Source organism: Wasmannia auropunctata, unplaced genomic scaffold (genome assembly GCF_000956235.1).
Source record: "Wasmannia auropunctata unplaced genomic scaffold, wasmannia.A_1.0 LD333476.1, whole genome shotgun sequence".
In the NCBI taxonomy this organism is placed as follows: Eukaryota; Metazoa; Arthropoda; class Insecta; order Hymenoptera; family Formicidae; genus Wasmannia; species Wasmannia auropunctata.
In genome coordinates, this window is record NW_012029414.1 from 1 (window position 1) to 23,133 (window position 23,133).

Below are 23,133 nucleotides of genomic sequence, written 5' to 3' on the forward strand. Positions count from 1 at the left end.
CACTGGTAGCAAGAAAAGCAGAAAGCAAAATCTATTAACTACCAACGCGAGTTCTGATTGGCTTCTGCTTTTCTGTTTTCCGCTTTTCTGTCAAGGTGTGAATTCGCCCTAAGTCTCGAAACACAATAGGTGTAGTAAGTCTTAAGCCGTAAGAAATGGACCAATCGCAGTCGAATATGAAGAGAATAATCGATTATGATTGGTTAATTTCTTAAACGTCTTAAAGCTTAAAGCTTACACCTGTTATGTTTCCGAGACTAAAGAACCATCTTAAATGAAATGCACCCTATGAAATCGGCCTTAGTTAAATTGTGCTGGTCACATGGTCAATGACGTACTTACATATGCACACACACGACGATAAGATCTGTGAAATCTGTCCGTGTCGGCTGTCGCTCAATCTCTCTCTCGGGTCTTCTATCTCCTGACATTCGTGCGAAGTGGTACGAAGGTGGTCGTTTATTCTTATTCGATATTTTTTCATTATTGCATGTACAATTTATTACATATACGAAAGTGAGCACAGATTGTTGAAATACCTGACTTTATTTCTAATTTCCATAAATATTGATGATTCATATTTTTATACACGAATAAAATGATCAAAAACTTGTAATTAAATGATAAATTAGTGTAGAAAAATATGTAATTTATTAGTTAAGAAATAAAAAAAATGTTGATATAGTAACGCAAATATTTAGTAGCGATATAAAAACTAAAATAATTTATGTTTATATTGAAGCTTTCTATTAAAAAAGTATTATATAGATTTAGGTTAAATTTTAAAGTAATATTGTGATGCGTTAAGACGATAAATTATTTTATTAGATATTTTATTTTTTAGTTTGTTTTATCACTGATAAGCTAATTATTATAAATATAATATCTATGGTAATTTTTAATTATAATATCGAGAAAAATATGAAATTGATTGACAGACCATGAATCATTGCGATAACCTTCAATCAGTTAAGTACGCGTAATTAAAATCAATAGTCACATCTTAACTATGTTACTGAAAACTGTAGAAATATTAAATTATTTCATTTTTAACAATAATTTTTATACACTTTTATACTTAGAACTTATAGAAATATATTTAAATTTAAATGATAAAATAAAGAAAAATATAAAAATGTATAAGCAGTGAAATTATGAAACACTTATGATGTAATATGTACATACAAAAACATATTCTACTTTGGCTACATTTTGATATTCATTGCAAGTACTGAAAATCTATAATATACGTTATGTGCACTATAGATTTTCAGCACTAACAGTAAATATCAGAACACAGCCTTTGTATGAATTAGTTACAAGATATGTGTATATCTGTGTGGACATATTTACCTTTATTAATTTAATATTTAAATTTAAACAAAAGTAATAAATCTATAAACAAAACTATCTATAAGTTATATTTTTCGAAAATATCTTATTATCTCCAAATCTTTAATCTATGCAATTTTTATAATCAAATTTATCTAAAATTAATCAAATTTCAGGTTTTGGTGAATACTAGTTACCATTATTTTTCTTTTCAAAAATGGCTACTACTGATGATGATACAATAATAGATCAAACTTTGTCAGAGAGATTGCTAGAGAAGGGACGAAGATCACCATTTCTCGTTGCAAGTATGTGAATTTTTGTAAAGCATACAAAGATATAAACATTTTTCATAAATATTTAATATATATATTACTTTGTAACTAGGTTTGATATGTTTAGTGGGCACTTGTGGATATGGTGCCTATGCTTTTAGGAAGAGAAAAATGTCTACACAATTATATTTAATACAATTCCGAGTTGCCGCACAAGGATTAACAATAGCTTGCTTGACTGTTGGAATGGGATATCACATGATAAAGAAGCATATTTTACATGATGAAAAAGAACCATAATACTTAATGTTAGATTAATAGTTAATTCGTTTACTATTAGAATAGTAATCAGAAATATAAAAAATATGTAGAAGTAAAATATGAAAAAAATATAATTTAGTTTATTACAACTTTACTGACAAACTCTATTTTCAATAACATTATTAATTTTATTCTTATGAGCTAAATATCCCTAACATTATTAACTAATAATAAAATATATTATTTATTAATGAAAGCAAAAATTGTATTGTGATATTACAATAAATATAGTATATTCATGCAAAAATTATATATAATTGTAATTATTATTAGAGAGATTACATATCTTATTTGAGAGAAATGAAGTTTCTTAAGTAAAATGTAACCCTTAGTTGGCAAATAATCAGTATTATATTATTCAGGTCTTAATAAATTAAATATTTTTTATAATATGTAATATCTTTTTTATGATATACATATATATTTGTACTTCTTAGATTTCTTTATTAGGATTTTAATTTATTGTTTTATTCAATAATTTGAATTTGATATACATTTCTTTCAATTAATTTTATTAATTTCTAATTTTATTAAAATAAAATTTAAAAGAGAAAGAGTATGTGTGTGAATAATTTTATATTTGTTGAATATTGAATAAATAAATGTAAAAATGCCAAATCACTAAATATATGTGTTAAGTCACGTAGGCAATTGAGACTTAATTCGTAGAATTGAACTTTATTTGTGAAACTCGATTTGAACATTAACTCAGCTTTTAAATAGACACGTCAGGGACAAGGAATTGAATCGGATCGAATCGGTCGTTAATCAACAAGAACAAAAACTCAACGTCGACATATTCAATTCAAACAGTATGTCTCACAAGAACGAATATACCGAATATGTATCGAACGCATACGTATCTCTCAACAATATGAATATACATAAAGGTGACATTTTTATATGACTAGAAAAATTACAATGTAAAATTAGTTACACATTTTTTTCTCTAAAAGAGTAATTAATATATTAGTATTATCTCATAGACCAATAAAATTTCCACAAAATACTCTTAGAGAAAAAAAACTAATTAATTTTACATTGTAATTTTTCTAGTCGTGTAAAAATGTCACCTCTTTTCACAATGTTATAATAACTTTTTATTTTATTAAAAGACTGATAGCTCAATTAATTTTTGAGCGAATAAATTGACGTTCATCAACACAAATCTTCTACAGGTGTAACAATTAAAAGTCTACTTTGCAAAGTAGAAGGTAGATTGCTTGCAGACTGATTGCTTATAAACGCACAAGTAAACAATCTGTGATATGTTCAAACAAGAAAAGAAAGAAGGGAAATTAAGATTTATTCCTAAAAAAGATGCACCTTTATATACATACAGGATGTTCCAAAAAGGCGGGACCCCAGAATATCTCGGAAAATATAAGTCTTACAGAAAAATGCTTCAAACAAAAGTTGTAGAGCTTAAAAAAAAATCTATTACTGGTCTTATCGGTTTGACTTTGAGCAGCGTCACCAAGGTCAAGTAAAGGTCACATTAATTTTATTAAATGAAACACCCTATTTTTTATTCCAGAATCTAATAGCTGGTGTCAAGAGCTTTCCAAAATTACTTTGATATAATATTTTTTGATTAAGTAAATCTCTATAAAGCTTGTAAGTTATAGTACCACCGGTATTTGTACATACACATACAACTTTCATAGTATGATATTTATCAGCACGGTAGAACTTTTCGTAGAAGTTAGAATTTTTCCGATAAACATCCATGTTGTATCCATGATAGATGTTCTCTACAAATCGATTATGGATATATAATGGACTTACACAAATAATATTTTTGACACACATTAGTATTTAAGGTCACATCTGAAAACATTACGAAAAATATAAAAATTTTACAGATTGTTCTGTTAATACATCTGAGGAACTAGGTAAAATTTGAGCATGATTTTCTTATTGATTTAAGTTATTTAATTTTGTACTTACTCTTGATTCTCTTATATAAAATCGCGTTTTGTAATACTTATTTTCAAATTTGATAAGCAAATAGCATTATAAGAATTAAATCAAATTTTCTATGTATATATACTAATATGACTCTAATGAATATTTGTGCAAAAGTTCACTTACTTGTTTAAAAGTTATTTACGTAAAATTGCAGTAAAATATGCATATTGCGCTGCATAAGCCATTTTCATCTATGCGATTTGACAACATTCAATAAACATTTATGACATCTGATCAACAATATCGTTCCCAATCTTTTTCATCTCGCATTTTTAATTAATAGATTCAAGCGAAAGTGCTTCTTTGCAAGATATGCATTACATTTGCTTTGCCAAAACAGCAAATTCAATAATACGACGTCCTTCCAAAAAGTCATTAAACTTATTATTTAGATTAATTTGAATAGGAGAGCTTATTGTTAATAATTTTTCATTTTTGGCGACGCAGTTTCCGCTTTGTTTCATTCATTTTTGTATACAATTTCCGAAACCTATTTTCCTTTCCAACGATATATATTTTTCGACATTTTAGAAGAACTACACTCGAAGCTTGATAAGCAGTAACACCAACGTAGAAAATAATGCAATATTGCCATATTTTACTCCAATATTAAATAATATATTTCAGGCTTATATTTTGTTTTAAAATTATTAATTTATAATATATATTGTTTATTTTTTAATATTAAATGTATATTTAAATTATTCGTTGCATGTAGTAACCGATAATCATCTTATAAATTATTCATTATTTCGTTTCTTACAGTTGATTTCAAGGTGTAATCACTACCAAAATTTTTTATTGTTGATTAGAAAAAATATTAATTATAAATATTTCTGTTCTTGGTGACATGAAAAATCATGTTATTTCACGAAAGTTTAACTTCTTATTAATGTAAAATTATTTATTTCATCTTTTAGACGATACAAACGTAAGAAACCTATATTTTAAATTTTGATGATAGCTTTTAACTGATATTGTACAGATCAAATATCCTAGCTTAAGCTTTAATATATGTATAATTATAATACAATTGCTATATAATTAAAAAATTTTTCACTTAGTTTTACAAATATACACTGCCGCCGAAAAATTTCCGGACACTAGCAAAATTTTTATGTTTGGAGTTTTAAGTTGTTGAACTTATTATTAATGCAACACCGTACTAAATCAAAGAGTAAATGATTTTATCATTTTAAGAGATACTTTAAGATATTCTGTATTGATTTTAAGTTTAATGCATTCTTGCTTTACAGTAATAGAGATGCATTAAACTTAAAATTAATACACAGTATCTTAAAGTATCTCTTAAAATGATAAAATCATCTACTCTGTGGTTTAGCACAGTGCTGTAAGTTCAACGATTCAAAATTCCAAAACATAAAAATTTTGCTACTGTCCAGAAACTTTTCGAAGGCAGTGTATTTAACCATTTATAATATTACACAATCTATTTAAATTTATACATAATTTAATTTCTAATTAAAATTAACTGTGTACTTCGTATAGATAAATCGGGGAATTATTATAAAAAAGGGCATGAATTCAATTTTGTCAAAAATTATTTTTTCTTCTCATTAATCTTGAAATGGATATAGGTATGTACTTGATACAGCGACGCTACCGCATTGCTTGAAATATAACATTATTATATTATACACTCTAAAAAGTATATGAATTTAACACCATTTTATGATTGTATAAATGCCTATAAACGCCAATATGGTGAGAATTACGTTTGAGCGAAAAAAACAAACAAGTGTGAGAAATAAAAAAGACACGACTTTCATAAACAATAATACTAAAAATATCGAACAATTTTGAGTGTTTCTATTTTTTTAGATTAAGATTTTTTAGATTACGAGTAGTATTCTATTTTCTTGTACAAAAATATAAAATTTTAGAATGAATTTTTTAACTCTTTACTAATTTATAATGCATAAAAAGTTAGAAAAATTTAACATGCTATCTTTTATTATATACGCTATACGGAATAGAATATTAATTTAAAAAATAGAAACGGAGATAGGTAACCATAGATTAAGGATAATTAAATAATGTAAAACTTATATGGTTTTTCAATTTTTTAATGAAATATATACGTCCTTAAAAATAAAATAATTTTCATTTATCGAATGTATTGCATCAAAATAATTTTCATTTATCAAATGTATTGCATCAAAATCATCTTAAATGCATTTTATGCACATTTTTATATCTTAATGGTATATACATAACTCTTTTCAAATTTTATTATTATTAACAGTGATTTCTCAATTCTAAATTCCAACTTCTCCGATATAAGGATGACAGGATGATAAATATTTCTGTAACTATAATTTCGGGACTGAAATCGTTTAATCATATCTTTGTACATAAAACAAGAAAAATTTAACATAAATTTATTAGAAATTACCGCAATATATTAGTATTTGATGTATAGGGCTAGCGCTACAGTACATATGCTTGATATTTTCTAAATTTTCTCTGATACAGATTTATATGATTATGATCGATGTTGCAAAAATTGCGCTTTTGTTTTTTGTTTCAAAGATTGTGAGCCCATTGCACAGAAATTTATATAGAAAAATAAGCATTAATTTCTCGAATAATAGAACAAACAGTATTTATAAATTCTGTGAAATTGTGTCGAGTTTCAGTGATTGAAACATTCCATGCTTATATTTTTATACAAATTTCTGTGCTTTACAATTGAATAATTGAAGATTTCTTTCCGTATTATTTCTCAACGTTTACTTGTTTTTTATTACTTCATAGACATATTTGTACAGTCCCATTACCTAAACGGGCTCTGTTTGGATAATTAATATCCTATTTTATTCAAATGATTAAGTATAATTATCTTTTTATTTTCTCTCTCTCTCTCTCTCTCTCTGTGTGTGTGTGTCGCATGCGCGCGCGCGCACGCATGCACATGTATATGTGTATCTTTATAATATACCACAATTGTATTATTTATATAATACAGTCTCTATATTATGTTTACATTACAACTTATAAATCTATAGAATATAGTTATATATTTACAAGAATATTAAACAATAAGTAAAGATATTTAAAACATTTGATAATTCATATAAAAAGGAAAGGAAAAAAAAACGAAATCAGTTGGAACAAACTATTCAGAGTGATACATTACCTAACACAGGCAATCTGCATTCGAAATTGCAAAATTACTGATGAATTTAATATGGATGTATTTCTTTGCTTTTATACATAAAAATGCTTTATATCATATTGATTTATTTGAAGGCTACGTTACAAGTGCATTTCCATTAGAGGACATAAATATGTAATTATTTAATTTTTGCAGTTCAAGAACGATAAAATAAATATATTTCGCATAATATTCTGCTATTGCAGGATATTATAACTTATTTTATCGCGATTTCACAAATTTTCCGTGTTTATTAAATTCAAGAATTTTGAATATAATCGATATATTCTTTTTCATTTATCTGAAAATTTTGAAATAATTTCTTCATAACCTATCAATGTAACTGAAATATTTGTAGATATTAAATCATTGCAACAATATTTAAAATATCAGCCATATTGATATATAGGCAACACCTTCTTGGAAAACAATATAGAGAAGACATATTTAATAAAACAAACAGAAAAAATTTTATATGATGTAATATTAATATGTGTTTAAAAAAATATCAGATTTGCATTCACTGTCAAGATCATTCTGATGTCACATTCTTTTGTGTATTGTACGAAATTTCATATATGAAAACTGTACTGTATTATCCATTGATTGTTATAATATCAATACAAAAATAAATTGTGTAATTAAATCCCGTTTTACTTGTATGGGCCTAATCTAAATGCGTAGTATTTAACTTCTACAACTGTGATGGACTATAGTATTATAGTATATTTATTTCATGTGAAAACAGTATTATACGATTATGAATGCTTTGTGTATGTTTATCAGTCGATTGTATTCTATGTTCTACGAACATAGATGGAATAATAAACTTTCTTGGGAGAACATAAAAGATCAAAATATTACATAAAATAAATGAAATTTTTTTACTCATAGAAAAAAAATGATACTTGTGATGCAACATCTAAAAGGTGAGAATGACCTTAATTTTTTACTTCGAAAATTACACGTAAAGAATTACAATCATATTATAAAACTGACCAAAAATATTATATTTATATTATATAATATATATTATATAATCATTAAAATCTGAACGTTCGTATTGCGTGGAAAGTATCGCTGCGTATTCGCTGAAATGAAATAATAACTCGAGAAGACCCGATACCCATCCGACTCGCCTATCGCATCCAATCTATCTGAATTGACAATCTTGACGTCGGATCTTCTCGAGAAGCTACTTCATTTCAACGAGCATCCGACACACTCGCACCAAATGTTCTGACACAGGAAATCGCACGAACATATGTGTCCTAATAATTATACATAATTCAATTTTTTATTTTTGCAATAAGTACAAAATATATGTCCATAATTAGTTCAGATAAGATATTTATAATTACGAACAATTAAAAATATATGCAATCAAGAAATATATTAACAAATATAATTTTTATTCTTAAATCTTATATATTAAAATAAAACATGACAATTAGTAGCTATTGCATGTAATATTTGCTGTATAAGTCCTCTTTTCATCTGGTCATTACTCTCACAGCATGAACGAAACACACATTGAACGTAGTGCACTTATTTATACATTTTACACCGCTTTCATCTGCTTGTACTGTGTTATTTGTTGACTATATCAAAATGACATGTGTAAAATTTAGAGAAACAGTTGAGATTGATTTAATTAAAAAAATTAGTTCTTATTCAGTGAATTTTAAAAAATTGCAATACTATCTACATAATATTAGAAAAAAAATACGTCTGTACAATTGGCACGCTTTGCCTGTTAGTAAGGAGTATCTGAGAATATAAAAAACTTGGTTGTTATTTAACTTCTCATAAGTGTAAATAAATGCACTTATTTAAATTACTCAAGTTATAATACACTCCTTACAAACAAAGACCTTTGGCCAGAGTAATAAGTTTTTGGATAAGGCTTTTCAATATATATTCTAAGAACTTTTTCTAAAAGAAACAATTTTATCTTTATTTTACTATTATCGTTTTATCTTTTTTCTCTTGTCTTCTTGTTCTCTCCGACATGCACACACATACAGAACGTATCTGTATACAATTATCATTCACATTTCAAATTATCCATCAACTTTTCTAATATTGTATCTCTGTTGCTGCATGAATAGTTTTGACACCTTAAAAAGTTGTCAGTCACCAGTTTATGTGTGTATATATACATGCATTTAAATATCTTACTTTACAGATTAACAACGGGCCATTAAGCTGTGAGGCCATGTTGAATAATTGTTGTTCATTTCTTGTAGAACACTTATTTAACTGTAGAATAGTTTTGTTGAGGATTTTGATTTGAAGACACCCAGGTGTTAAATACATCTCTGAAATATACAATAAAGCAGATATAAATATAGAATGAAGAAAAAGATTATAAAAAAATTATACAAGAATAATCTATGAATTAAAAATATATCACAATATTATACAATATTGTGATACATTTTTATTTCACAGTTTATTCTTGTATGCTTCTTCTATAATTTTTCAGTTAATTAAATAATGTATATTGTGATATATTTTTAATTCACAGATTATTCTTATATGCTTCTTTTGTAATTTCTCTTCATTATGAGTGTACAACTATTTAGAGTATTAAATACAAAAGAAAGATATATAATAAAATTTAATAAACTTTGATTTTATTTATTTTATATAGTAGTTTATATAAAATATACATATTAATCTAAGATAGAGAATTTGAATATAATATTCTTGCTAACCTGCAATGGCTGACCACACATTCGTTGCTGCAGTATTCATCTTCCCATTCATTATTAGATATAGCAGGATTAGGACATCCCTGATGTATACAAGGTGATGGTCCTTGTCCTGTCATAGCGACTTGTGAAGGATTTACTGGCGACGAAGAACTAGATAAAGTTTCAGACTTTATCGATAAATCCTCAGATTTTATAAATTCTGCTCTAGATGGACTTGTATGTAGTATTTGTTGCTGCTGTTGTTGCTGTACTTGTACCTGCTGCACTTGTTGTTGAGGCACCTATAAATAAAATAAATAATATTATAAAATAATGTACTGTAAAAACAATACATTAGTACAGTGTAAAACATCATTTGACTTTAACATCATTTGATTCACAGATCACATTATAAAAATTAAATTATTACATTTAGTATTATTTGAAATTAAAGTTGCTCTAACATAAAAACAAAGAGTTTGTCTACTGAAATCTATTACTCAGACAAATATATCAAAAATAAGTCTCTCTCTAATATTTGTTATAAATTTTGGTAGCATAAAGGCTACAAATTTGATACAGAATTTGGTATATAATACTGTTGCTGCCAGAAATGTAAAAAAGTTTATTAATAATATATAATAAATTAATAACAAAAATCAAGTAGACTTTGATATATTTATTACACAGTTTGACATAGCAGAAATAAAATAAAATCTGATATTCTGCTTAGTTTTGCCACTAATCTCTTATGTCAGTAAGTTTCTACCAATAAAACACAAACTTAATGTAGATATAACTGATGCCAATTTTCTAGCAAATTTTCATCGACTTTGTTGCCAATTTACTGGTATATTGCAAACAGCTTTATTAAATATATATACTAGAAACATGCTTAAATGTAACTTTTAGTAATACCACGAATATTACATCATTATGACATTTATGACTAATACGTTTTTATGTTTAACCATAGACATATAGTAAGTAGTACGTCTATGGCGACAACAAATAACAGAAAACATTTCAATAAAACTTAAAGAGGCATAATAGTTAAAGAAAAATAATTTCGTTGCATTTCTTTTCCTTTTTTCCCTTCTCTTTTTACAAATGCTTGAAAATTTATTATTTTTATTGCATAAATGTACTAAATATGAAATAACATAAATTAAAAAATGTATATTATTAATATTAAAATAAAATAGATTCAGAATATTTTTATAAAAGTCACATTTTTCTGAATTCATGTAGATAAAATAAAATTAGAATATAATTCTAGAATTAAAAAATTAAACTTTAAGTATAAATTTATTTTCTATTTTTTCTAAAATTTGGATATAAATATTTATTTAATAAACTTATTAAATCAAGTTTTTGCTGTATGTTTGTATGTATGTACATACATAAATAAGAATGTTTTTTATATATTTGGTATATCTTTGTAATTTTGTAAAATTTTCTTATTCATATTTTTTGCTTCACGTTTTTAATTAATTTTAGTTAATCAAAGAAGCCAACAGCTTTCAAATATATTAATTTACATCAATTTTTGTACTTTTTTGTAGCGTATAAATTTTAGAAAAATGTAATATCATTAGCAACGTAAAAAAGATTACACAGATAGTATATCTGTGTATGTTAGAATTATTCAAATGTATGAAGAATATGATTAAGTTCACTTAAGAATAAGTTATTTAAGAATAAGTTATTTATCGTCTATTGTATAAAGGAAAAAAACATACAAAATAGAAAATAATTAAAGATGAAGTTATAGTTAAAAAATAAAAAAGTGCAAGTAAAATAATAAGAAAATATTCAGTGCCGTAACTAGCTATTTTTGCGCCCGGTGTGAACTCAAAATATTGCGCCTTCCCTCTCCCCCCCCCCCCAGATTTCCATTCACCCAAATATTATAAATAGATGTAGATTATTTTGCCATAATAAATATGTTATTCAGAATGCACTACATGAAGGCGATTTATGTTGCTAAAAAAATAATTATACTTTTCATTAAAAAAAAATTATTTATTATCGCGATTGCGCCCCCACTGACAATTGCGCCCAGTGCGATGGCACCGATGGCACGCCCTAGTTACAGCACTGAAAATATTTCCAACTTAAGTACATCGTATTTATATTAAATAATAAAAAGTATGAAGACAGTACCTGCATGTATTGCTGTTGTGAAATTTGCTGTTGCATATGCTGCTGTTGCTGTTGTGTCATGTGCGGTGGTGCCATTACATTGCCCATTAAATTCTATAAAAAATAACAATATTCATTTTCTTCGTTAAAATTGTTTATATTTTTTTCTATGATTTAAATTATTAATATAACAATTGTGAGAATCATAAAAACAAAACGTCTTCGTATTCGTTCGAATTAATTCTTATACATAGGTAGAGAAACAAAGAAAAAAAAACCAAACAAAAATTTAGAGAATTTTTGGCACACAAACAATGTTTTACTTATTGTAATATTATTGTATGATAAACAGAACAATTGTTCAATTTTATTTATGACAAATAATACATTAATTAGTATTAATTACTATATTTGCCAAATCATACTTGTTGTTGAGAATTTCCTTGCATGGCTAAATGATGAGATGACTTTTTATTAACAGCCATTTGTTGCTGCTGCTGCTGCTGTTGCTGCTGATGTTGCTGTTGAGGCGACGAAGGTTGATGCTGAGGACTATAGACTTGATATGTAACATTTCCTGGCGGAGTATTGTTGGCATATCCTGTATATCCACTGTATTGCATTTGTTGTTGTGGCTGCTGTGTTTGCTGTTTTTGTTCATTTTCACCCGCTCCTTTGCTCACAAGAGATGCTCTGTATGCCGCAAGAGCTTTCAAATATTCCTTCTTAGCTGCTTCGGTTTTCTTTTTGTAATACTATATAAAAATTTATACTTTAACTCAACAACAATAATAGTATTAAAATTAATAGAATTTATAATTATGTTAAAGTATAATATTTTCATAATTGCAAAAAGACGATTCGATATAATCATCAAGTATAATAGCTTAAGAAACATGTAAGATCATTAAGATTTCTAAATACTTACATTTTTATGTTCAAGATCTAATGCATCCCACATTGATGCAACAATTTTAGATACTTCACCAAAACTGGCATTTGGATGTTTTCCTTTAATTACTGCTTGAGTATCTCTGAAGAAAAGGGCGTATGCTGACACTGGTCTAAAAATTAATCACCAGCATTAGAACACAAACTTTACATAAATGATTACGCTTAAAGAAATTTAAAGGATTACAATTTTTAATAGAATACATTATCAGTGTTTTCATTAGTATTACAATTGTAATAATTCAAGGAAATATCTCGAATATTAAAAAAAAAAAATTACAACAACCGCTCTATATCGTAGTAATCATATTTAAATTCGACAGTGTCTTGACAGATTTTAATTTATTGTCTCTGTAGTACCGCATTCAATTACTTATATTCCTTTTAATGCACCTTTGTAGCTTTACTATTTTAATCGATGTTTCTTTTTTGTAATTAAATAGCAGTGTTTTTGTAATTAAATAGTGTTCTTCTTTTCTTTAGTGCTTTTCTTTCTTCTTTTCCCTTCTCTCTTTTTCTCTCTCCATTTTATACTATTTTGCTATAATGAGTCACCGATATCTGCTTATTTCAACATATACTACATTTACATATTCTTTTACATGATATTTATATGACAACAATAATAATAAGTAGTTTGCAGAAGTAATTTTTAATAACTGACTGGTAATTTATTATTACCATTAATGTGAAACTATTACAAGTGTAAACATAGAACGTTGACATAATATAGCGTTAGTTCTATGTTCTGTGTCCTTTTATTTATCGATCGTATATATGTAAATATGAATATTAACGCGCGCGCGAGCACGCAACTAAAATTTTATTGCTTATTTAAAAAAATTTCTTTTAACAATATTATATTGTAAACAAGTGAAAAAAATGTTAAAACAGTATTCTTACAAATTTCTGAACATCAATCTCTCCGAAAAAGATTTTACAACGGGCGTTATGTAAACCCTCGCAAATCAAATTTGTTTTGACTAGTTGCCTTTCTCCTCTTCCATTTTAAACATGATTTCTTGCTAAACGGTTTAAACAATAAAATTGTGATTAGAGCAATAGCGCATAACTAAATTTTTTAATAAGTTTGAACTTGATTGATGGTGAGGGATCCAGCTTATAATAGAGATTATATTTTAAATTGCTTTACTATTTTATAAAAATTAAAATAGTGTGTTACTTACTTCTGTGGCTCGTTAGGATCTCGCTTCTTCTTTTTTTTCTGTGGTTTCGTTTTTCTTTGATTCTTCGCTCCAACGTCAGCTGGTTCTGGCGACGGTGGCTCACGCTTAACCATTGCAATCTGAGGTAGGAAAAGATACTTAGGAGAGAGTCTAGAATCTCTTTTAATAAACTATCAAATATGTAGAAAAATTATTAATTGTTTATTGATTTGCAATCCTTTTCGAAAAAATGATATTAATGCGAAAAACACTGATTATACAAAAATGCTAAACTAAATCGCTAAAAAAGCTATTTTACATATATATACAATATTTATATATTATTATGTATTATGCATTATGTAACACGTAGATATTATTAGCCTTTAATAAAATGTAAATAATGACTGAGATATATGTATATATCGATGTATATCGATATATATATATATATATATATAATATAAAATATAAGTATGTATGTACGATACAAAACAAATTGATCTAACATTTTTATCTGTTCTTATGCTTAATTCTAATTTGTGTACTATATATATTTGCTTCATATGCTTCCAAACATATAACATATTATTATTAGCTTCTAGATTTTCTATCTTAAAAGATCTATTTGAGAGACAAATTACTTGAGCAAAACATTGCGTATACCATCCGTGATTTGACTCACCATTCCAGAATGTGGAGTGCTATCATCGCTATCTTCGCTAGTCGTAGTATTATTATTCGTCTCCGGGATATTGTTGGCTTGCATAGTAGTTGGACTGCCTCCAGTAGGACTTCTGTATTGCATTTGTTGTTGTTGTTGTTGTTGTTGTTGCTGTTGTAATTGTTGCTGCTGCTGCTGCTGCTGCTGCTGCTGCTGAGAATGCATATACTGCATATGTTGCATCTGAACCTGTTGCTGCTGTTGTTGCTGTTGCAACATTAACAATTGTTGGCCGCTGTGTTGTTGCTGCTGGCGCGGAGAACTCATTGTCGTGTATGAACCTTGAGAAGTGCCATACGCCGAACTATAAGTAAACAAAAAAGAAGTTTCGTTTATAATTTTTTTCGAAATATGCAGATAATCGCAATATTAAGAAATAGAATCTGTTTGTAAATAATTAAAACTGTAATTTATAATATCTGCTAATACAAATATTGTTAATTTATCTATTCGTCGTTGCTTTTATTTAGTCTCTGAGATTTCAATGAGATTGAAATGACTGTAAATTGCAAGTGATCACATTGGATATATTGTGATTTTCGGATACTAAGAAAAAAAAAAGAAACTTGTTTGCAAACGTTACTTTATGTAAAGCGTTAAAAGTTTGCATGCCTTAAGTTCGTGAATCTACGCAACGGCAATGGAAATCTCGTTTGGCACAGAGTATATGTATTGAGAAATGACGGTGAAATTAATGGAAAGAAAGTGAATACCAGGTGCACAATACTTTCACTATTTTAATGCAAATTAAAATAAGTAATTTTTGAGATATAGGCAGCGCTGCGTCACCTACATCAACGTCGGTGAATTACGCGGCTCATTCTACTCTCTTGTATCCTTCAAGTCTGACTTCAACTCAAGTATTTCTAATATTTTCACTATTTTTTGGCTACAGTGTACCATGACCGAATAACATGGAACATCGATTTTATAGTTTTTCTTCCAGTTTCTATATATAACATATATATGTATAAAAAAGTTTGTATGCAGTTTGTATACGCATAAAAATAAAAAATAGCATTTTGGAGAAATTAAGTTTGTGGTAAGTATATAAATTGATTCTTTGCTACACATTACTTTATTAAATAATTAAGCATTTTTTGATTAAATAATAAAATTCTGGCAAAATATTATCTGAAATATTATCTCAAATTTAATTTATTCATACTATGCATTAAATTTTATTATTAACAGTTCTTCAACAGCTAAACTGCCAACAAAAATTAAAAAAATAAATAGACATATTTCTTATGTAACAATGCAAATTTATTTTATATTTTGTGTTTCATTAAATTTAAAAAAATATTAAATATTGTATAAAATACAGCTAAAACTGTATTTCATAAGTATAAACTAAACTTTATATATGGTACTATTATAACTATAAAATATTAATAAAAATGAAAAAAATATCAATAAAAACAATAAAGTTTGTACACACGATAAAAATAAAAATCAACTTGGAACAAACATCATAAAAAATGCAATAAAAACGCGAATAAAAATAATACTTTAGATTACATTCTTATTCTTAATAATACTCTATGTTTATTTTATTTTTTAAAATAATCTGTATGTGTAATCTTTTGTATGATATATTTCAATATATTTATGGTAAATTCTCTATTTGTAGCTTGGAAATAAAAAAAGAAAAAGAATATGTATATTATTCCAAAATCCAAGAGATGTAAACATTGTGATGCCAAATAGTATATCAAAACCTTTGAAGCGCTCTCTTATAAAATCAGATCTTTTTATCTTTATGTACTTACTTCTCTCTCTTTTCCTTGATAAATACTAAACTAATTTTTATAATTCTTTTTAATTACACTAGGAAATAAATCTTTTAGAAAAGACTAAATTAGATCGTTCTATTTAAAAAAAAAGGTAATTTTTGTTAAAAATTAGGAATAAAATCAGAAAAAAATAATTTTTTCAAAACATAATTAAAATAAAAAAAGTATCAAAATCAAAATATAACCAATAAAAAAAAGATTCAAATGTACATGTTTATCTAGTGATTAAAAAAAACATATATAAGTAGTTTTGATTTGATCACAATTTCATTCTCTCCTTTACCCGGGAATAGTCACCTGAGATAATTTTTATACTTTAGCAAGAAGAAAATGAATTGTAATAGATGTTTTCTTTACTGATCAGGAATTAGTCTATTTTTTTAAATTTCTTCTTACTTTTTAATAAAAATATTAAATAACTCAACATACATAATGGTCTCAAATAATAAATTGTAGAATAATTAATACATAATATTTAATAACAGTGACTTTTAATTGGAATAAAAAAAAATACTCCATAAATGATCGTTTATAAAGAAAAATTAGATAACTATTCCTGAATTAAGATTCATGATATCGGAAAGAAAAAAACTCGTTAAGAAAGATATTTTCGATGTCCTTTTATATCGATTTATTTATTCTTTTATATGTATAATGAGTGTAGCTTATAAAATTTACTAATTATGTATAACCGTTATTTGACAATTGATTATCGTCGCATGAGCAATACTTTTATATATCTCAATAACTATTTATACTGCATATTTACGATATTTGCTGCAAATATTATCTGTCGACCTATCTATAAGGTTGCGTCAGCTACACATACGTGCATACAGCATTCTATATAAGAGCATGGTTATTGGTGGTCTATGCGTCACGTTATGTACAAGATAATTACGCGTAGATAACTATTGGCGATATGTCCGCTTCGATTCACAGCGTACCGACCTGCATCGATAACACGCGTTTAGATCGCGAATATTTTTACTTGATGTATTTTCCTCTCTCTAATCAGATTGATTACAGTATATAATTTGAATAGCAAAATACGCTCAGTCGCGCTCGGTACTTGAAGGTATCTCTGAGCGAAGGGCCGGAGCGTCATCTCCCATCTCAGAGATGTTCATCCGCTAAAAAAATTTCGACGTTCTAAATTGCGGTTTGTAAGACTACGTAATGGCAGGTTCTCACGAACGTTACTTGGTAGGCTTTAATACACGGTAAATCATAGCTTCAGTTACTTCTTGCACATAGATGTGCGGGCACGCAGGCACGTAAGCACGTAGTACATACTACATAGCACGCAGCACATACATGTCTGTATACACGCATATATATATATAATGGACGAATATAGAATGGACATCCATTCATATATATATATAATGGACGATTTTCTTTCATTTCGCCTAGAATAAAGAAAGGAATACGAGAAGAGACATAATCCTAATGGCAGTAAGCAGTAATGTGAACATTCTCGTGTAAAAAATATTGTTGGGAAAACAAAGATAGGAATCGTGCATCGACTTCTCCGATCTCTCGCTGATTAAGTTCCAGTCTATTACAGAATGTAATAGACGATTTACTTAACTCTCAACGTAATAGAATTTCATTGGTATTGATGTACATATAACGCATATCATAATGTCAACTTTGTTGAGCTTCTCTACATCCGTTATCATGGTAAGACAAAAATGTACTTTTTTATATCGTTCATTCATCTCAAGCATTACGAAATTAAGTGGGAGATAATTTTCGCGAGAACAATATACAAATGAACGAGATCTTGCTCCCTATAGTATGTACCATATACTATATGCAACGATCAAAATTGGCTTTACTCAAATTGCTGCAGGACAGTGCGCAGTAACGAGGTAAGTCGAATTTCCATAATTTGGAGTTATGCAAACGGTACTGCACGACAGTGCGCGATGTTTGCTGTATGTACCACATACAAGAGAGAGTATATCGCTAATTCAATAATTTTCCATTCGCAGAATTTCGTCGAGTTTCCCAAGTTAACGCGCAAATTGTTATTAACGTTGCAAAACAGTCTCGGCACTAGGAGAAGAAACGTAATTTTAGACTCAAGTTTATTCCCACGTATCAATCTTAATCGGTATGACCTTCTTTTTCATGGAAAACAAAGACTTAAGTATCTTAATAATAAAGTAATGATACTCAATTGTAGCGGTATAATTTTTAGTTTTGGAACAAACGAGTCAAGTGCTTTTTATGTGTTAGTGACATTAGTGAACGATCGTATAAGATACCCAAGAATGTTCGATGTTCATTAATCTTGCTTTGTTACGTAGACTATACAAATCTTTCGATCATCGCCATCTGTTCGAATCGCGTTCGAGCTCTATTCAAGCTCAAAGAATACGGAAAGAATGTCGATATGATATTTTGAAAATCTCTCTCTCTCTCCTCCTCTTCTGTCTCTGCCTCTCCCTTCCGCCTTCTGTCTATTTTCTCCTCTCTCTCTCGAGTTTCTTTCGCTCTGATACTTTCATACTCGCTTAATTTACAAAGTCACGAGCTAGAATTTTATTAAAAGCAAGTTTCGCCTAAGTTTTTATTTTCCTATTTTCTTATTGATCGATTCACGATATTTCGCTCGTATATAGATATATACGGCTAAAAAGTGTGCATAAATTTTATGCACAAAATCAAGGTCTAATTTATACCGTTAATATTAACGATAATTTAAAGAATTGAACTCACCTGACGTTGATCGGTTGCATCGAATGCTCTTGCTGTAAATAGAGCTGTTGCTGATATCCACCAGCATCCAGGCTCAGACCATCCGGTGATTGTTGCATACCGCTACCTTGCATCATCTATATAATGATTTGATATACATATATAAGAATATAAATAAATATATTAATATGTATATAAGAAAATTGCATAATTTATAAAAATCTCTTAAATATGCAGATCATAAAAATAATACGTAGAGCCACGTAACTTCGCGATTATTCAAAAAAGTATTCATACTTTTTTCCATAGTATATTAATATAAATAGTAAATACTACGATTATAAAAAAAATCGTTGAAAATAATGTCTTGCTATGAAAGGATATTATGCGAATTAATTATTTCCCTCGAGGCTTTTCTCGTTGATGAAGATTATAGAATTTCTACGCATTTCAACATCTCTTTATCTCTTTATCTCGAGGTCGAAACGAGAGGGAGAAAACGATGAGCGTGTGTCTAAAAATAATGTCTTGAACGTTACATGAATAATGCCCGAATGCGGAAGTTGTTAAATGGCTGATATATCATTCTGACATCGTTCTTTTTTTTTCTTTTCTTTTTCTTCTTCACGTCCAATGGTCGCATGTATAAATGCGTATATTATTACGTATTGTTAAGCATAATTTATAATATTTTTAATATTTTACGAAGATAAAAATTCAATGATTTAAACAATGGAAAAAATATGTAGAAATATACGAGAAACCAAATTAAAATTAAAAGGTTTCGAAGAAAAGATACTAATAGCAAAATAGTATATCTTTATATAAAAATTTAATTTAAAACTTGGATGTACTAACGTAACATATATATTTAGACAGAATATGCTCATTTTAACATTCAACATTTTATCGAATCGAAGCATACCTGTGGTTGACCATATGCTTGCATGGAGTCATGTTGCTGATGATGTTGCTGCTGCTGCTGATGCGAATGAGGATGAATGGTTGGTATGTCAAAGTCCTCGTCACCGAAACTCGGTGTATGAAATGTCTGTAACAAATAAATTATGTACGTGAATTGGATTTAATTTTGTTCCACAAGTTTCGTAGAAAGCAAAAATTTATATCTTCCATCTCGGTGAAATATTACGTTTACAAATTTACGTGATTTTTCTTCGTTAGCGAATTCTGATAATAAATGAAAAGGTTTAACTTTTAGTTGTTGTACATCTCTGTATGTGAAACGATCAAAAGAACGATGAAGATAAAAAGTTTCGGGGAAAGGACCGTTTCGAAGGAAAGGAGAGGTCGATGTGGAAGTGGAATCAAAGAATCAACCTTCCAACGTCCCTTGGTGGATGATAAATAGCGTTATATTGTTCGGAATCCTTTTAGCAATTTATTCCCCTTCACAAAGGGGAAGGAAAATAAATTTGCCGTGGCGCACGTGGTGGTAGGGAGAATAAAAGTTTTGAAATTGGATTTAATAGCGTCAGGAATTTTCCTTTGAAGAAACACGCTCGGCTATCGATCGTCAGTGTTGCTATAGTATATTCAACCTGCCTGTGTGTAGTTTATTTTACTATTATTAAAGAATCGTGACCGAAATAACTAACGGCAGTGTCAAATCGAAATTTGAATAACACAGCCATAATTCGCATGATTCGTGCGATTTGGCAAAATAGAACAGGTGCTGTTGCACATAAACTAGATTTATACGTGCCATTAATCATTTTATTACACCTAATTCCGCGGATCGTTTATTGCGAAATCCATTTTATGTTTACGCGCTCATCGCATGACATCGTCACTCGCGATCCACTCATATATAGTAGATTACGCTCTAATGCGTACGCAGGTCTTCTACCTATAGCGACAAATTACTGAAAACATGCCGAAAACCGATTTCTTCAATTCAACAGAATGATCATTAATTGAATGTTTAACAGCATGTCCTTAACGTATCCAATACACCGTTTACTTTATTCAATGAACCATTTTTCATCACTTGTTTCTCCTTTATCTCCGTTTCTTGGACGATATTAAATCCGTATTCGTGAATCACATTGGATTGCAGGTAAATGGAGAGTTAGAAGAAGAAAAGAGATAAGGAAAATAGTACGATCGGCCCGAGACTGTGGGTGAAACGTGAGGGTGAAGAGAAAGGCGAACGAACGACGAAGAAATATCGTTCTTCCTGCCGCCGTCGTCGTCGTCTTCGTCGTTTTTCTTTTCCTCGCTGTGAACTAAACTCGTTCCGCCATCTCGTTAAAACTTGCGCGCGACTCTCGCAACTTGGTTCTTCTTCCTGAAGAAATATTATTTAGATGGTTTCCTGGTTATGCAACCAACCCGCCCGTTCTCTCACCATTTTTTATTCATCCTATTTCGATTTTGTGTTCATGTATATAAATTACATATTATTTTAATACAAATTGTCCAATGAATTTCTTTATATATATAATTTTTAAGAGAATTAGAAATAAGAATTTCAAAAGAAACATTCTTGTGAAATCCAAAGATATAAATTAGAAATCAAAAGATACAACTTCCAAGTTATATGTGGCAAATAGTAAAAATGGATCGTCTTTGCTACGCTATACGCTGTGACCTTTAGTTAAAATTGTCTTAAATCGTATTTCAATAAGGTCTGGAATCAATTAAGTTTAATTGATAGCTGAGATTCCTGTTACATAACGAGAATATCTGCATTTTCACTTCTCATGCTTCGTAAACGAAGATACTATAATACAAAGTCCGAATTGATAAACGATTCTATTAAAATAACCTTCAAATTTTTATTTTTTATATTTCTTTAAAAAAAATATATTTTTACTTGTATGATGATCTATTCTTAAATAGTGAAAATTTATCTCCTGATAATTCTTATATATTAAAATTAGATTAAATTTTATTTAAAAAAATATTACACATCGACTCCGTGTTAGCTCTCATAGGCTTTTATTGTAATATGTTTGATTAAATTTTATGTTCTTAAATCTTTTTTAAAATTAGAATATAAAACTTAACCAATTTCTAATTTTTCACTATTACAGTAATAAGTATAATAAAATAATGAAATAAATTAATATTTTCTTGTTTTTTTTATAATTGTTACTTTTTAAACTTTTTGACAAATTGATTTTTGCTTAATCTTTTTGAAACATTAATTTTTCAATGTTTAAGAATTAACGGATTATTTGTGTGATTGGCAATCCTCGTTGAAAGCACAAGATTCAAGATTGCATGATGTGTTTTAGAAAGTGATATATAGACGGACAAAGAGACCAGCTAAGAAAAAAGCGAATGTCTTGATATCGACCTGAGAGAGTTGCTATACATAATTAATGAATGCAATGGAGAAAGTACAACTGAGCAAGCGCAATGTAAAATTAGCAACTGGAAAAACAGGCAATAAAAATAAAATCTAAAAATAATTAAAAAATGTGAAATTGATGTTATCTATATGAATAAAAAATTTCTATAATACAGACTTCCGTTAATTAATACAGAGTATGTCAATTAATACATATAGGGGAGAGTTGCCGAATGCGTACCACTTAAGATATTGTTGATTATATTTCACATTTGGTACTATTTAGAATGCAAACAAACATTGAAAATTATAGCTTAATGTTCAAGGCATCTAATATTACATGTTAAATCTTTCACTAATAGCAAATTAATTTGTTCTAAGCTTTTTTGTAAAATGCTGTCAAAAGCACGATTCAGCAAACCGGTCGCTTAAATCGTACCTGTGAGTTTTATTAATAGTACCTCCTTCTAAACTATTGAATTTATGAATGAAAATAATTAAAAACACAAGATTGATAAAAGAATCATAAATTAATATCTACTTTAATTGT

General features: G+C 28.0%; 2 protein-coding genes and 1 long non-coding RNA gene across 5 annotated transcripts in view; 2 read left to right on the plus strand and 1 right to left on the minus strand.

Moving 5' to 3' along the window:
- Positions 1 to 339: 339 nt before the first annotated feature.
- LOC105459997 (HIG1 domain family member 1A, mitochondrial-like) lies at positions 340 to 2,229 on the plus strand. 3 transcript variants are annotated; one of them, XM_011706413.1, is made up of 3 exons: positions 340 to 443; positions 1,509 to 1,640; positions 1,720 to 2,229. In XM_011706413.1, the coding sequence occupies exons 2-3, from the start codon at positions 1,550 to 1,552 to the stop codon at positions 1,905 to 1,907; spliced, it is 279 nt and encodes a 92-aa protein (XP_011704715.1). In that variant the 5' UTR covers positions 340 to 443; positions 1,509 to 1,549; the 3' UTR covers positions 1,908 to 2,229. The 3 variants fall into 3 exon arrangements, with proteins under 3 accessions (XP_011704715.1, XP_011704714.1, XP_011704712.1); XM_011706412.1 differs by having other exon boundaries at positions 343 to 516; XM_011706410.1 differs by having other exon boundaries at positions 343 to 451.
- Positions 2,230 to 8,466: 6,237 nt separating this feature from the next.
- Positions 8,467 to 23,133, minus strand: part of LOC105459999 (TOX high mobility group box family member 3-like) — a 36,622-nt gene continuing 21,955 nt past the window's right edge. Inside the window, exons 3-11 of the mRNA XM_011706414.1 lie at positions 20,193 to 20,318; positions 19,289 to 19,404; positions 14,724 to 15,066; positions 14,060 to 14,178; positions 12,850 to 12,985; positions 12,347 to 12,676; positions 11,943 to 12,035; positions 9,798 to 10,078; positions 8,467 to 9,398 (exon numbers count right to left, since the gene is read on the minus strand). Of these exons, the coding sequence (XP_011704716.1) occupies positions 9,332 to 9,398; positions 9,798 to 10,078; positions 11,943 to 12,035; positions 12,347 to 12,676; positions 12,850 to 12,985; positions 14,060 to 14,178; positions 14,724 to 15,066; positions 19,289 to 19,404; positions 20,193 to 20,318 (1,611 nt within the window). The 3' untranslated portion in view covers positions 8,467 to 9,331. The remainder of the gene's footprint in view (positions 9,399 to 9,797; positions 10,079 to 11,942; positions 12,036 to 12,346; positions 12,677 to 12,849; positions 12,986 to 14,059; positions 14,179 to 14,723; positions 15,067 to 19,288; positions 19,405 to 20,192; positions 20,319 to 23,133) is intronic.
- Positions 18,360 to 18,746, plus strand: LOC105459998. Its single transcript, XR_975749.1, has 2 exons — positions 18,360 to 18,435; positions 18,559 to 18,746. It is a non-coding gene; the product is annotated as an uncharacterized LOC105459998 (long non-coding RNA).

What these genes read in the sequence shown, in the direction of transcription:
- LOC105459997 (XM_011706413.1), top strand. Translation starts at nt 1,550, where the DNA reads ATGGCTACTACTGATGATGATACAATAATAGATCAAACTTTGTCAGAG. An exon ending in ATCACCATTTCTCGTTGCAA is followed by an intron (nt 1,641 to 1,719) that starts GTATGTGAATTT and finishes CTTTGTAACTAG; the next exon opens with GTTTGATATGTTTAGTGGGC.